Source organism: Zingiber officinale, chromosome 8B, assembly GCF_018446385.1.
Source record: "Zingiber officinale cultivar Zhangliang chromosome 8B, Zo_v1.1, whole genome shotgun sequence".
Lineage (NCBI taxonomy): Eukaryota > Viridiplantae > Streptophyta > Magnoliopsida > Zingiberales > Zingiberaceae > Zingiber > Zingiber officinale.
The window spans coordinates 20982900-20999771 of NC_056001.1; the positions used below are offsets into that span (position 1 = coordinate 20982900).

General features: G+C 34.2%; 1 protein-coding gene across 2 annotated transcripts; it reads left to right on the forward strand.

Moving 5' to 3' along the window:
* The first annotated feature begins 620 nt into the window (after window positions 1–620).
* On the forward strand, window positions 621–12847 carry LOC122017970 (oxysterol-binding protein-related protein 2A-like). Of its 2 annotated transcripts, none has more exons than XM_042575702.1 (10): window positions 621–1144; window positions 4725–5075; window positions 5280–5367; window positions 7727–8130; window positions 9603–9758; window positions 11280–11447; window positions 11609–11749; window positions 11828–12058; window positions 12144–12257; window positions 12529–12847. In XM_042575702.1, the coding sequence occupies exons 1-10, from the start codon at window positions 716–718 to the stop codon at window positions 12691–12693; spliced, it is 2247 nt and encodes a 748-aa protein (XP_042431636.1). In that variant the 5' UTR covers window positions 621–715; the 3' UTR covers window positions 12694–12847. The 2 variants fall into 2 exon arrangements, with proteins under 2 accessions (XP_042431636.1, XP_042431637.1); XM_042575703.1 differs by having other exon boundaries at window positions 1009–1904; window positions 12529–12845.
* Window positions 12848–16872: the final 4025 nt, after the last annotated feature.

A 16872-nucleotide genomic window follows, 5' to 3' on the forward strand; every position in this document is an offset into this window, starting at 1 on the left:
TTTTTGATTTACTCTTATGACTAATGAAAATTTTCTATGAATCTGAATCAATTATTTTAGAATTAATCAATAAAGTTAATTGAATTTATTATTATTTTTATAATGAAATACTCATTGTCCTGTGTAATGTTAGGGCATGCATATAGTCTCTCAAATATCATCGACCCTTAAAATTTTCTTCAACGAAATCCATAAATTAATTTCTAACATTTTCCTCAATGGAATCCATGATTTAATTTCCAATTGTGACTTACAAGGAGCAGTCACCTTTGAACTAAGATAGATTCTAGTCCCACTTATATAATAATAAGTAGGGTTATAGAATTCTGTTTATGAATAAACTAGTTTATTCTTTAAATCGTACTTTGCAGTCCAGACTTTATACGCTAATGAATATCAAAGTCTTCTAAAAACTCATGCATTTTCATAAAAACTAGTAATCTTTTTATACTCTAAATCGTTAGAAAATTTAATTAATTTCATCAAATTACTTTATATATATATGCATGATTTTTTTCCTTATTTTATTAATGTATTTATTTATTTATTTTTGTGAAGTTTCCTTTATATTTTTTATTATATGGATATATTTCATTTCCCGAGTATGCACACGCGTGGTCGACGCAAAAATCGCGTATAAATAACAGCGGCCGAGACAAGAGGAAGTCATCATCGTCGTCCGCCATCCCGTCGACCGCGCGGCGCCACCATGTAAATGTTCACACCGGTAGCATCGGATCCATCCCGAGTTCTCTACGTGATCTCGATGGGGACGCGGGAGATGCCACACCCTCTCTGTTGCATCTCCCTGGACCTCGTCGGTCTCGGCGCCCGCTCTCCCGCTCCGGCCGATCCGCCGCCGCGTGCCGGCGAGGGCGAGGCTGGCCCAGCCGACTCCGTCACCTTTTGCGGGGCGTTGTACAAATGGACCAACATCAGGAAGGGGTGGCGCCTCCGCTGGTTCTCCCTCCACGACGGCGTGCTCTCCTACTCCAAGATCGCCCGCCGGGACCTAGCCACCGTGCCCTCGGGAAGCCGCGTCCGCCTCATCGGAAATTCCAGTTCCATGTTCTCCTCCTCTTATTCCCGCGGCGGATGTGGCTGCCGGCAACCCCGGATGCCCGTACGACTCGTCCAACTCAAGGTACGCAACCGCTGTGATCCCCATTCTTAGGCATGGCATAAAAATTGAAAAGAAAAAAAGGATTACGAAATAAATCGAGAATCTCATTCTATTTTGTTTCCCCAATACATCGATCAATCGGGGTTTGGTGCTCTCGTCCCGCTGAGAAATTTAGGAAGTCAGTTAATTTTTATTTTATTTTTTCCAATTTTATCATGCTTCCATTTCTTTCCTCGATTCACTTTGCCTGTTGTTGTGAGGTTTCGGTGCTAAACGAGGGTTCACCAAAGCATAGGATGGACGGTGAAGATGTAGCCTCGGAGATCGAGCAGCGTGACCCCGAAGCACGTACGGACCGAGTCGAGACCATGCCCGCTGGCCAAAAGGAAGGGCGCAATGGGAAGAACGTAGAATACATCTCGTAGGTAACTAAACTAGGGTGAGACTGCGCCGCGATGGTGACGCCCTAGTCCGGAAGTCCCCACAGGCTACAGCTGCTGCTGGTATTCCTGTTTCTGCAAGAGCAGAGGGAGGGAAGGGGGGCCGGGGGGGCCGACAGCTGGATTTGGCCTCAGCTAATGGATCATCACTTGCTGCAAAAGAGCTAAGTGGCAGTAGTACTATGTCCCCGATTCGTGTGTTTGTCTGCTCTTTCTTCTTTCTTCTTCTTCCTTTCATTTCCTTTCCCTCTATCCCCTTCTGTGATTTTGAAACTCATCTACAAAGTCGATACTGCTACTAGGCTGGGAAAGCGACCAATGCTCTTCTGCTCGTTGTTGTGGTATCACGCTGCTTCCTGATTCTTAAATTGCCTGCTCCTCGGTTAAAATTTTTCCCTTTTGTGGTTCCTTTAACTTTAAAGCGTCGAAAACGTGTTCCTGCTGAATTCTTGTGTTGCAACGTCTGGGTAAGAATTGATTGCGTTTCTGCTCTCTTGGTTTGTGGTCCCTCCTTGTTAAATGAACATACATCTCCAATTGTTTGGAGGTACGTGCCTACGCCTACGGATTTTATAGTGAACGGAGGTGCAACTCTAAAGTGCAGTGAGTCCACTTGCCTTGCCACTCACGAGTCGCAAAAGGCCGTAGGAGCAATAAAAAGTTTAGACAAACAGGTGGCGTGCAGTAATTGATGGGGTGTGTACACGAACGCTCGAGATGGAAACATTTCTGGGGCCCCTATTGAATAGTTGGTAGTTATGATTACGCTTCCTGTTGCTGTGTCTTACCGCTTCTCAGAACGTGGGGGAGAGTTGGATTTTCCAGCATCCATGACATTTTTTGCTAGCAGTGATGGCATTTCCATGTAGCTTTAGCAGCTTTGGACAATGTTAAGGTTACAAGTTTTGATCGCAGATTCTCGTGAACCCATTCGCTCAGAAGCTTGTAAGCTGAGAAGCTGAGAGGATAGCCATGTTTTATTTTAACTAGTATAGAGCTGCACATTGTTTCTTGACGGCGACTGTCCCACAAGGTTGTCCTCTGTTGTTTTGAAAACACTGCCTAATGACGTCACCATAAATATTATTTTAGCTGTTTGATATCTAGTTTCACCGACTCATTTCCAGCTCAGTAATATTAGACATGACGACAGGAGATGGGGCAGTAGGAGATGGGGCATTGCCCAAGGCCACCCTTTAGTTATGAAATCTTTGTCCTGATGTTCATAACAAGGAAAAGAGGAGACTGGTTTACGGGCAAAGGTCCATGTTTGGTTTGGGCTAGAACATCTGTTGTCCTTTTGCTGAAGTCTTAATCCATCATTAACTGCCAAAATCAAGTTTTGACTTTCTTACTCTTACGTATAACTTTTCTGTTAACTGAGCACCGTCAACTTTCATGCTTTTAAGCAATGACTCCAAACCCAGATTGGACATTCGATCAGCACGGTCGCCTGTGTGATAATTCAATTGATAGAAATAGTTGAATTAAAAAACTTATTTTAGGATAAAATTTATATCTTCTTATAATGTAATTTATAATTTAATAAGTACGAATGTATTAATGAGTGATTTCAAAATATAAAAAAATTCTACATGTAATTAACATATTCAAATTTGAGAAAAAAAACTTATATTATTAAGTTTTGTATAATTATGTACAAACTTTTACTTAAAAAATATTAATCACCTGGTGGGTTTGGAATCTTTTATCAACTACATAGATCACTCGAGGCCCAGCTCAAGGCATAGGCCATTAAGGCCTATGCCTAGGGCCCCAAAAAAATTAAGGCCCATTATTTGTTAAAAATAAATAAATATATTTAATATCTAATATTTGCATTTAAAAGATATACTGTGCAGTCCCAAGTTGCATTATGCACGCATGCATACATATTTTGCTTTAATTTGACTTGCTTCGATTTCCGTTCTAGTGGCGTATTTTGCTTTAATTTGACTTGCTTCGATTTCCATTCTAGTGCTCTCTAGATTTTGTTTTAGATTTTGCATTAATTCCATTGCAACGATTTTACTTGATTTTATTTTATTTCAATTTCCTGCTCTTCAATTAATTCCAATGACAACTATATTTAATTACATATTAATTATAATTATTATATGCTCTAATCCTAAAGTTATAATATAACTATATAAGACCTTACATCTAATTTCTTTTCTTTCGTCTCATTTTATAATTAGTTGAACATCTACTCATTCTCTCATTAATGTTCTATGTATTTTTTCCTCTTTCATGTTCTCTAAGAAGACATCCTTCTCCTATTTTACTCGGTAATATTCTTTTTACTTTTTTTTTTTAAAAATTATGGAAGGAATGAACTATGAACCCAAATCTAAATTATTAGCAATTGCATTAGAATTTTTTTATATATTTGTGTCGATAATAGTCAAACTTTGAAATATCATCAAATTAAAATTACACGACATGAATTTTTAAATCTAGTTTATTTTTAAAAATAAATCCGCGTTATCGGTTTCAAGTTTGAATAAAAAAGAATAAAGAAAATTTTAATTTTTTTAAAAACATTATTAAAGATTTTTTTTTTTGTTTTTGCCTAGGGCCTCGTGGAACCTTGAGACGGCCCTGGATCACTCTCCCCAATCATTTCAGCATCGATTAAATGTTGTGCATACCAATTTAAACTTTATTTATTTAAGAAATTGGGTTCTACGGCAGGAATGGTGCCTAGTTGCGGGTTTAACCAGATGAATTGGCCAGTCTAGTCTGGCTTTAAAAAAACTGCTTCTAACTTGCTAGTGTTGAACATCCTTCACCACTGATCTTAGATATGGTTTTGTATAATACTTAAACTACTATCTTTGCTAAATTTGATTTTCCCTCTCCTTCGTATGTTTTTGGTCAGTTTTCTTTTCCATACTCAATTTTAGCTTATTGGATTATTATGGCACAAAGGTAACTGATAATCCAATGCCAATTCAATTAGTCCACGATGCTGCTTGTCTTTTGTTTCTCTTCGTTTCTTCACAGAAAATAGTTACTATTCAGTGGGATGTTCTCCATGTACATGAGCAACATATATGAAACTAAAGCTACCTGTTATCATAGAGATTTTCTTCCAATAGCATTTGCATCAACCTACATCTTTCTGTCCATATTCTAATCAACTTTGTTTTATCTCTTAGATCTCATCATTTCGTGAAAGTAAGACAGATGACAGAAGATTCTACATATTTTCTCCAAAAAAGACTCTTCATTTGAAGACTGATTCAAGCCAAGACCGTGTGGCCTGGATTGAAGCTTTGATTTCAGCATCAAAAGAATTTTCCACAAGTAAACAATTATTTTTCATGCCAACTGATGTTCCATTTTCAACTGAAAGGCTTAAAGATCGCATGCGAGCCGAGGGACTAGATGAAGCATTCATTGAGGACTGTGAGAAGATCATTCATTCTGAGTTTGCAGAGTACCTCAGACAATTTAAGCTTCAATTTGAAGATCACTTAAATACTATTACATTCCATCAGCAACTGGAGGTACTTATAACTTAAACAATCTCGGACTGATTATTTAATCTTCAGCTTGACATTGTCTCTTGTTCTTCTAATTAACAAAGCTAGTTCCATCGTTTTGTTTAGATGCCTTTGTCAATATTTTTCTTATTTGCTAAAGTGCAGATGGCTTTCTTTTTGATTTCAAATAATCATTCTAATGATGCTAACTAAGCTTTCTGGTTTTAGGAAGTTGACGTAGAAGATATGACTAATGACAGTGAAGTGCAGTTAACCAATGCTGACTTTTCCAGCTACAGACATGAAAAATCCATTGGTACTTTCTAGTTAGTTCTATTCAAACAGAAGAACCACATAGTCAAACAATTTTATTGCATTTCTTTTTCTTTATTTTGGTGTGCTATAGTATAGGTGTCATTATGAATGTTATCCTTCTAGTTGAAACTCTTGCAGAGAGATTGTCAAATTTCTCATTTTGTGTTGGAGCAGGATGCACCTTAAACCTGGGTCTTTACTTCCCCATTTTTCCCTTGTAAATACATTAGCCTTAGTTTCGCTTGCTGTTAACTGCTAAGGTCTATATTTTCCAAGCGCTAGTTGTACCTAATTTGAGCATTAAGATTTCACCTGAGAGTAAGTTCATTCAATCTATATTCAACATAGAGCAACAGCTGAAGCTCCTTGATTATTATAGAAACCAAATGCAATATAATTATTCTGCAATTTGAAAAATTATAATGAATTGGGCATAGCTGCCTAGTAAGTGAAGTATAAGTTTGTAGGAATGGTCATGGTCAACCTAGAGGGGGTGAATAGATGACACAGGATTTTTGCCATTCTCTTGCAAATATAAAATTCAATACAAATGGTAAATTGTAAGTGTGCATATGTGATATGACCAAGATGATAGAAGTGTAGCGGAAATAAGTAAACTAGAAATGAACATGTTGCCTCTACAAAGATGAATGATATGTTGCTAGAACTCATCATGATGACAAACTATGGAGCACTTGGTTTAATGCTCAATGGGAATTGTCACTAGTTAACACAATCATTAATCTAGACTTCTCTTTAAGAAACTCTTAGCAGCTCATTCTCCATGACCTGCTAAAGTTGTCTTATGCAACCACCCATCGTAGCTAGAGAACTTTTAGTCAATAATTACAATGTAAACTGATACATGCTTTTAAATGTCCTATAGAAGCAAAACACCTCTCAACAAGGATAACACACACTCTCTAAAGATGTAATAAAGCATCTAAGGAGAGAAGAGAGTATCAAAACTTGATAGAAGATGAAACCTTCATCCTTGTCCAACCTCTTGGATTGCTAGGACACTTAATCAACTCTAGCACAACTAAATGAGAATACATTTGATGAGAGTTGTGTGCCTAAAGTTCTCCAGAAGCTTATATATTTGAGGCTCTAACATCATTTATATAACTGATCTAGAAGCCCTCATTTGGTTGGAATTGCGGTCCAACAAACTGAACCACTTAAATATGAACATTGGACTAAAATGGGTATATTTTTAGTCAGTTAAAATTACCTTTAAGTTGATTACTCAACCTTCTACTTCTAGTTGAATAGAAACCTTTCCAGTCACTGGAAACCCATCTAATTGACTAAAGCCTACATAGAATGTTGCCTAAAACTTATATCCAATTGATTATTAATCCTTGGCCGATCGGTTAGCCTACTCTATTTGTCTAAAACTCTTAATCCTTGACCATACTTGTGCTTGAGTTGGATTATGATTGTGTCCTTAGTCATGTCAGCCTAAGCACAACATGACAAATGTCAAGTATCTAGCTAACTGAGCTCGAATAAGAAATTTGTAGGCTTGCTGGGTTCGTGCTTGGAAGGGCCCAGGAATAATCAATTTTACTTACAGAATGCAATTATATGCTTAAATTAGCTATGCAACTAGTTATGAAACATAACACCATTATTACTTGGCATCATATGAACACTGTGAATAAATCAACAAGTTCATAATTAAAAGTGAGAATTATTAATTTGCTCTAGTGAAACTCCCTTTGTGAGTATTCTTTAGCTTTATTTTGTATTTTCACACTAAGATACAGGTAGTTATTTATGGTGCTCAGTTTCAGTTAGTTCCATACACCCTTCTCCTTCTTGTGTTTAGTCTATTGCTTGTAGATGATTTCTATTTTTTAAGTATATGTCAGAGGGTAGAGTTGAGTGATAAAAGCATGGCTGGTGGCCAAGGGATTCATCCAGACCTGTGGATTATTTTGAAACTTTTCAGTTGTAGTTCTGTTTTCATGTTCTCTTCTCTCTTGCTATTATCTAGTGATGAACGTTCTAAATTGATGTTAAAATTGTCTAATTAAACATTAATTTGATTAGCGAAGTCTTCATGGAACAACTTCTTGAGTATGTTGCTCAGAGAGTCGGAGTGATGAAAGCATGTTTGCTTAAGAAGACAATTTATGGTCTGAAGAGAAGTTCTTGAGAAATTGTTTCAAAAATATTCTGAGATGGCAATGAATGTTGGACTTCAGTTTGTAATAAAGATCATTCTATATTTCTGTTGCAACTGGCAAACTATTTCTGTGATACTCATTTTATTTCTATATGGGGTGTTATTTTGCGGGCAAACTATCTTGCTTGTATATATTTCTTATCTCACAGTTGTCTGTTTTCATCAGAGTCAAGTACAACAGTATCTTCTGATGATATTGAAAAACAAGATCTTGATGAGTTATCTGATGAGGATGAAATTTTCTTCTTTGATGCAAATGAGTGTCTTGATGATCCTACAACAAATTATGTATGTAAAGTAACAGCCTCAGATGCATCTGGGAGGATATCTAAATCTGAAAATAATTCTGTCGCAACAGAAATGGTTAGAAGGCGTGAGAAGTTGCCAGAGCCTGTTGAGATGGAGAAATGTGTCAGCCTATGGTCAATGATTAAAAATAATGTTGGAAAGGATCTCTCTAAAGTTTGCCTCCCTGTTTATTTTAACGAACCATTATCTTCACTTCAAAAGTGCTTTGAAGACTTGGAGTACTCTTACCTATTGGATCAAGCATATGAATATGGGAAAAAGGTAGTTCATTAACCACTCACATTGTTTCAGTGCAATTATAATGTGCTCTTATGTTTCTTATAGAATATATAATATATGAGTAGCAAACAATATTTTTTTGTAACTTTGTTTAAATTGTTTGTTTATGTTCCATAAAAAGATAACTGAAAAATAATGTCACCAAATTATGCTTATCAAAAATTTTCTGCATTTTGCAGTCAATATAGTGAACTTCATAAATGACTTGCTCTGCAGGAGTTAGCTGTTGTAGCCTAGAAGACCAGGATTTAATTTTACAAGTCAAGAATTCAAGAAAGATGATTATTCAACTGTGACTAATATGAATGCATTATATTATTTAGTTATTTTTGCCCTAGGTCTCTTATTCTCCATTGGGCTCTTTGTGAGATTATATAAACTACTATTATTTAAATCAATTAAATTATTTTTTTTGTATAGGGACTAATAATTTTTCGTCTTCTGTTCTCACCATTTCCATTTAGTTGATTCAATTATACTAACTATGGATTATATTAGTCATTTTTGAACATGTTTATAATATATTCTCTTATTTTACAATCTATTGGAGCTATTGGAACTTAAACCTTTTTTCTATTAGTTTTTCTCTCAATCTAACTGTTCGGAAGCATTACAAGTAAACATTTTAATCACAATTTTAACAAAGAACAAAATTTGCATAAAAGCAGCCTGAAATATTTCATCAATTATAAGTGATGTATTTTATATCAATCCACATTTTAGGATGATCAAATATGATACTAGGTGATATTATATATAGTTAAAGGCAAAGAGAGGTATCAACATTGATTTTGAAACTGTGTTCTGTGGTTAAATATATGGATGCACTACTCCATAAGGAATTAAGGATAACAGCAAGATGTGTATTTTCTGGTACCCTTGACTACCAAAATCATTTAATAGGGTATGGCTACCCGTCAAATGAGTTTGCATAAAGTAGCAGATACCCATGTTAAATATCATTCAAGTTTATGGTTAAAGACTTGTGTATAAGGTACCCAAGTAAATAGAATTAATTTTATAATAGATATATGATATACATTATTTAAATCCTTAGTTTCTCATTTTTATGGGTAATTATATTCATAATATATGATTATTATGAGAAGAATAATAGATACTCACTGTGGGTCCATGTATTGGTAGAACAATACAGTACAGGGTATGAGATGCATGCATGTATTGAATTTCTTGATGGATACTTAGTTAAACTTTAATATTGTTTACACACTGAGTAGAAAACAACCCTCGTTATTCTTATTTCCTGAATTCAGAACTTGCACTGATCCTCTCCACTGATGCAAAAAATTTCACCTAATAGATGGATTTGTAATCTGCAACTTCAGGCAATAATTAGTCTTAAACCTAAATTCTTTATATTCTATAGGAATCTAATATCTAGATGGCTTATAGCTATAAACCTGATGTGGTTTTTTGCTAATTGTTTTATTTAGGGGGACAGTCTCATGAGAATTCTGAATGTAGCTGCCTTTGCTGCCTCTGGATATTCTTCTTGTGATGGCCGTGTTTGCAAACCCTTCAATCCTCTGCTAGGAGAGACATATGAAGCTGAATTCCCTGAAAAAGGAGTACGCTTCATTTCTGAAAAGGTAGGTTTTTGAACCATCATGTTTTTCAATGTGTCCTAACTTGCACATTTGTTTTTGTTAGTGTATCCTTGTATGAAATAACTTCAATTATCCAGAGATGACATTGTGCTGATCAGATATACCATAAGTTGCGTCCAAGTGGTATAATTCTATCTAAATTCATGAACTGATCATCCCTTGTTAGTATTTATGGTAGCAATTACAAAGTAAAGCTGGTATAAATGAGTTTGAGAATACCAAAAAATAAAAAATGATGAATCAGGAAACATCAAACCTGGGGTGACCGGCCCGGCCCCACAGAAGCTTCCCATCGGTCACCTGAGTAAATCGGAGAAATGGACATGGAGGCCCATCTTGACAATTACTGTTCTCGGGTCCACAACCCATTAGGGAGAAAATCCTCCATAATACGCCGCGACTGAGTTTCAAACTCCAGATGCCTGGTTCATCACTAGAGGGCCAGACCATGACACCTTGCTCCCCGAGAAACTAGACAGATAGCCATAATATAAATGACCCTCCAATCTTGTAAATTTTTGCTGAAAAATAGCGTTGGTTTTCATTAATAGTATCCAAAATAAGAAAAAGTAAATATACCATATATCTTCCAACTTATTTTGATATTTACATTCTAGCTCTATCAACTTCAAGAAAATTGTTTATTGGATTGGCAAACAAAATCTTGTCTTCGACACTATTGTCACAAAACATTGCATCTCATTAGTTGAAGCAGTAATCCATCTAAAACTACCTTCTGGATAATCAATCTTTTATCTGATGCTCTTCTTAGAGACCATTAGTAAAATCAGAAACACTAGTCAGCAAAATGCCTGAAAATTTTAAGCTTTTTTCCTTAGGAATGAAATCATTCTTATTACAATGCTTGGATTTTATTTTGCTTGTATCCCTCAACCTCATTGCCTCTTCCTGTTAAGTTGCTGCCTAATGGAAATAGATGTTAGATTGCACCTATTTGGTAGACCAGCATAGTGCAATTTTTTAACAGCTGTAAATTGATCTTCAAAAGGGATCTTGCTGGAATTGGTTCCAGAAGTAGATTGAGTAGCATAGACTACTATAATTACAAAGCAAATTAAATTGTAGTGTTTTTTGACCATCTGAAAATTTCAATATTTGCCAAGCTACTCAACTCTTTGATACATCAATTGCAGGCTTATTATACTTCTGATGTAGATATCTACTCATTTTTTGCTTTCTGCATAAATGCATAGATTGTTTGTCTTGGGTATTCAAGCATCACTTTTTTGTCTTACAATGCCATCTTCAAATAAAGTTTGGTTATTCTTCACAAAAAATTATCTTGAAATAACAAAAAACATGAAATTGTTCTCAGTAAGAATACAATTTTCACCGATGCTCGTCATTAGTCCATCTTGTTGCTACTTCCATATCTTTTTCTAACTAGTGTTCCCATGTAACTTTGAATAGAGCCTTCAATGTATTGATCACATTAGAAGTAAAATGTCTAAAAAGGAAGTTGCTTATGATCTCACTTACTAGGTTAGTCACCATCCTATGCTCATCGCTTGCCATTGTGAAGGCAGAGGTTGGAAATTCTGGGGGGACAGCAACCTGAAGAGTAAGTTTTGGGGACAATCCATACAACTAGATCCTGTTGGTATATTAACCTTGGAATTTGATGATGGAGAAATTTTTCAATGGAGTAAGGTATGTGCCATGTAAAATTAGCCATATGAATTGAATTTATATAGACAAGAATGCATTACTTATTTCTTTTGTCATGGAAATCCAGACACAATCTGTGTATTTTGTGTGTAAATAAATTTAATACTTCGCCTTCCAAATTAGTAATATGGATTACCTTTTAGGTGACAACAACTATCTACAACCTAATTGTTGGTAAGGTGTACTGCAATCATCATGGTACAATGAATATACGTGGAAACAAAGAATTTTCTTGTACTCTAAAGCTTAGAGAACAGACACTCCTTGACTGCAGCCCTCGACAGGTAAGGCTTGAGATTTTTGTCCGTGTAATTTAGGTTTAATGAGTTCGTATAGTGATCAGACCACATTCTCCCACAAAGGTGCAAGGCTATATTGAGGATACCAAAGGATTAAAAGTTGCTTCATTACTAGGAAAGTGGGATGACAGTATGTACTACTCACTTGATAATGCTATCTGGAAGTCTAAGACATCTAATTTGTCAGAAAATGCAACCTTACTGTGGAAAAGAAACAAGCTGCCTGATGATCCCACCCGATACAACTTGACGTCATTTGCAATTACATTGAATGAGCTGACACCAGGATTGAAGGTTTCCTGATTACCTCTACAATCTTGCTTTCCACATCTTTTCTTTTCTTTGTCTGCCAAACTGAATAATTTTATCATGGAATAAGGAAAAGCTTCCGCCTACTGATTCAAGACTCCGGCCAGATCAGCGGTATCTTGAAAATGGAGAGTATGAAAAAGCAAATGGAGAAAAGCTGCGATTAGAGCAAAGACAGCGTCAGGTTATCCTATAACTTAATGGTTTGTGTATGATTAAGTGATGATGATTATTACTTTCTGCTGCTTCATTGTTAACTATAGTCAAAGACATCTGCTATTACCTTTCTAGATATTGAACCAGTGTTTTACAAGGAAGCTGATATTACTTTCCTGATTCCTTAAGGGCATACTCATATCATATTTGTATTTTTGTTGTTTATCATTCTCCTGAAATTTGCTTGTGTTAGATGTTTTTGCGGTATATATGATTTGTTTTTTTCTTAATTATTACAGTCAAAGAAATTGCAAGAAAATGGGTGGAAACCAAGATGGTTTCTGAGAGACTGTGAGAATGGAACATTTCATTACATAGGCGGGTATTGGGAAGCTAGGGAGAAAAAGGAATGGGTTGATTGTACTGATATATTTGGCGAGTTATCAACTGCTACAAATTCTTAATCCTGCAGCTACCAGATACTCAGAAATCAAGTTGTTACCTGGTGTTCGATCAACTATGGTAAACCTTAATTCTGTGCTGATTTCTGATGGTCTTTCTACTTTTGTCACATGTAACTGCTAATTCTTTTGTTGTTTGATTATGTTGTTCATTTTAGAACGAGAAGACATTCTTTGTCAAATGATTATATGATATTGTAACCTTCTCTTCTTTTGTTAGTATCATGCAGTGATATAGTAAGGATAATGCTAAAATGACATGAAATCTGAGTCTTGATAAAAAGGTATGAATTCATCTTCCAACATCAATCCTCCTTTCACAATTTGGTAGCTTACATGGTTGAGTTTGGGCTGTATCAACAACATATTTATATACTGATAACATTCTAGGTTGCATTGTTGCTTCCATATTGCATTTGTGTTTCATTTCATTCCATATCCATGTAAGATCTCTTTTCCTTCTTGCACAAATGGACTTGATTATGTCTACAAAGTATGAGATAAGCATATTCCATAAAACACCAAGTCAATTACTAATGTGGTTTCCTTGCATTTAAGGCTAATTACTAATTTAGCTTGGGTGGCGGTCATTATTTCTAATGCTTTTCACTTGACCAAGTGTTTGGTTAGCCTCTAGTATGCACACAATACTCTGCTACTTTGGCTTGAATATACCTTTGTTTTCAATTTTTTGATATACTAAGTGCTTGATTGATCATTGTGGGGCACATACACAAAATGGCAATTCCATGATGACTCCTTACGTCTATTTATTGAACAGTTGTGTCCTATGTACACAAATAACTTTCACATAACGGGTCATCTCAAAATTGCCCAACTAGGTAAATTAGTATGCTTAAACATTAATCTAGTTTAAATTCAAGGGGTTGAGAAAAATAGCTCTTTCTCCGTGCTAAAGGGATGCTATTTCTTGTACCAAATTCTCACTTTCCCTCTAAACTATGTAGGCGTTTGTATCACTTCCTTTGAATCAACAAACTCTATATTTACGGCATTTTATAAGAATGCCACACTCAAATCTTATGATATTCTAATATGCCCCCTCTCGTAGGGGTATCATAAATGTGTTTTCCATTAACTTATCACTTAGGGTGTGTTTGGTTTAAGTTATCATATATAATCTTGGTTATATGATTACCAAGTAATCACATAATCAAGGTTATAGGGCATAAAACATAACCAAATGTTGTTTGGTTCAACCTAGGTAATACAACAAAAATTTATTTGTTTGAAGGTTTTAATGAATAACTTAATTTAATATTTTACTATATTACCCTTAGTTACAAAATCAATCATATATTATTATTATTATTATTATTATTATTATTATTATTATTATTATGTTCCACCATTATTATTATTATTATTATTATTTAAACTCTACATTTTTTTTATTTTTATGTGTTTTTATTTTTTTTATTTCTTTTCATTTTTTTAATTTTTTAAAAGTTTTTTACTTTTTTTTTTAAAGTTTTTTTTTTATGTTTTCCCTATTTTTAATTTTTTTTTATGTTTTAAATTTTTTTTAAAGTTTTTTTTAAAAATTTTTTCTTTACATTTTTCTTTTTTATTCGAGAATATTTTGGGTAAAAAATTTTTGTTAACCCCGAAATCAAGAAAAACCTCAGTTTTATGAGGTTTTCCGATTCCGGGTTGCATGCTCCTTTTGTTGATGTGTTGTGCATGGAACATTATTCGGGAATCATCAATTATTTAAATTAAACAAGGTTTTGTTGATAATTTTGGATGGATAACCAAGGTTATTAAGGATAATCTTTAACAAACACACCCTTAGGGATGTTTCATGATCAACATCAATGGTAACTATGCAACAAGATAAAATAACACAACTACTAATGAATGCTAAGGACGATAATGATGCTACCTCCTATACAGTTGGAAGCCGTCCATTAATTCAATAATTGAACGATAACACAATCTAATTAAAACATTTTAACCAATCTAAATCAGTTAGATTATTGACAGCAACAAATTAAAGTGCAATCAATCTAGTTCAAGCATTTTAAAAGCAATGTAAATGAGTTAGCTTATTGATAACCACAAATTAAAGTGCAAACCTAATATCAATCTCAATTCAAGTCTCAAAATATTATACCTGTGTTGAATACAACTAGTTCCATTGCATCTTTTTTTGCAATAGAACAATGACTTTCCACCTAATGAAAGATAATTCTAATTATGATGACCAAATATATATATAAATCGCTAAATTAAATTTGGAAATAATATTCAACATGGCTATTAGAACCGTCATTATTATATAAACTTAGCTTGTTCATGGGTAGCATTAAGTAAATCTTCAACCAAAACACCTACTTAATCAATAATTCACACCCCAAAACCATGTTCTGTTGCTCCTTTAGCTTCTCCAACAAACTCCAACATTTGATTGAATAGACTATATTTTTAATATAACATATATTAAAAATCATATGCCTTGACTAAATTAATGGATACTACAACTGCATTAATCATGTCCCCCCTAATCAAATTTAAATACTAGGCATTCACATGCTAGTGTATCAATCCATCACTTTTTTTTATAATTTTTATTTAAAAAAAAAACAATCTTCTTCATCATCATCAAGAATATGCAATGAATAGAGAAGCTTTTGGCTATTAGTTTAACTCTATGGGATATGTATTTAGCACTAATTCATGTGATTTGGTCGGCTATGTAGGAATCAAGTGTGTCTTGAGAGTACATTAATAGGGCAATCAAAGAGTTGTTACTTGTATTGGTGTTATATATTTCTAATTGTGATGAAAATAATAATGAATGAAGGATGTCGAGGTGTTGTATATAAACATAAATATAATTGCATGAATAATATTGTAGCAAAGATGGTTATGTTCATTTTAGATATCTTTTATAGTTCGTATTTAGATTATATGAAAGGAGATAAATGATATGGTCAACTTATAACCGAAGGTTAAGTGGCTAAAGGTGGAGGAATTTTTGTATGGAGAAAATATATCCATTGAAGTTTGATTCCACTACAAAAAAAAAAATAATTTTACCGACGGAATTATCCGTCGGCCTTTCGTCGGTATAATAGGTTATCGATGGAATACCGACGGAATTGTAGTTGTCGGCAACCAATTTGTCGGAAAGGTCATTACCGACAGAAGGTCCTATTTCCGTCGGTAATAAGATACCGACGGACCATAATTCCGTCGGAAACATAGCCGGAACAGTGATTTTGGCCAGGAATGAACTACCGACGGAAGAGACTGTTTCCGTCGGTAATTACCGAAGGAAACAGTTGTTCCGTCGGTAACCTATCGATCTACCAACGGAAACAGGGTTTTCCGTCGGTAGATTTTTTCGATATTTACCAACGGATTTAGATTTCCGTTGGTATTCCGTCGGTAAACTAAAAAAAAAATTCCAGAATCGATCTGTTTTGACAATTTCCATATATACAATTTCCAAATATACAAACCATCACAAATATAATTCATTACAATCAATCTACACAAATATATATAATCCACACAAACATATAAAATCCACACATAAATTAAAACATCACATTTACACAATCCAGAGTTAAACAATCATAACATTCTAACACTTCATTGATACAACTGCATACAAACATATAATCCACACTTACTAACTTACATCATATATATATATATATATAACAATCACTTTTACACAATCGACACTTAACCAATCACAATATCATAACAATTCATTCATATTATTAGAAACAACTATAATCATTTAAAACAAACTAAATTGAACAAAATATCATAGTGCATATATAAATCCTGTCAAAATGATACATACCATAGTGCAAAGTTACAGAATACATACCATAGTGCAGAGTACGCAAAATAATACAAGAATATAAGATAATGCTAGAAATCCTGTCAAAAGACAAATATCAAATGATTATGTTAATATATAAATAAACATTTTTGCATATATATATATTGAAAATTAGCAAATATTAACGTACAAACACATTACAAATGAAATAACTATATTATGTTACAGAATAATATACGAATATATCTAAATTAAATCATGCTAAATAATATCAAGTACAATTTACTAAAATATACCTGAAGATGTGTAGGTCAACCGGAGAAGAGCAGCAAATGCTATCTGTTTACAAAATAAAAACA

Coding starts and splice junctions, on each gene's coding strand:
- LOC122017970 (XM_042575702.1), top strand. CDS start 716: ATGTTCACACCGGTAGCATCGGATCCATCCCGAGTTCTCTACGTGATC. Junction 9,759..11,279: donor TACGCTTCATTTCTGAAAAG/GTAGGTTTTTGA, acceptor CTCACTTACTAG/GTTAGTCACCATCCTATGCT. Junction 12,258..12,528: donor TAGAGCAAAGACAGCGTCAG/GTTATCCTATAA, acceptor TAATTATTACAG/TCAAAGAAATTGCAAGAAAA.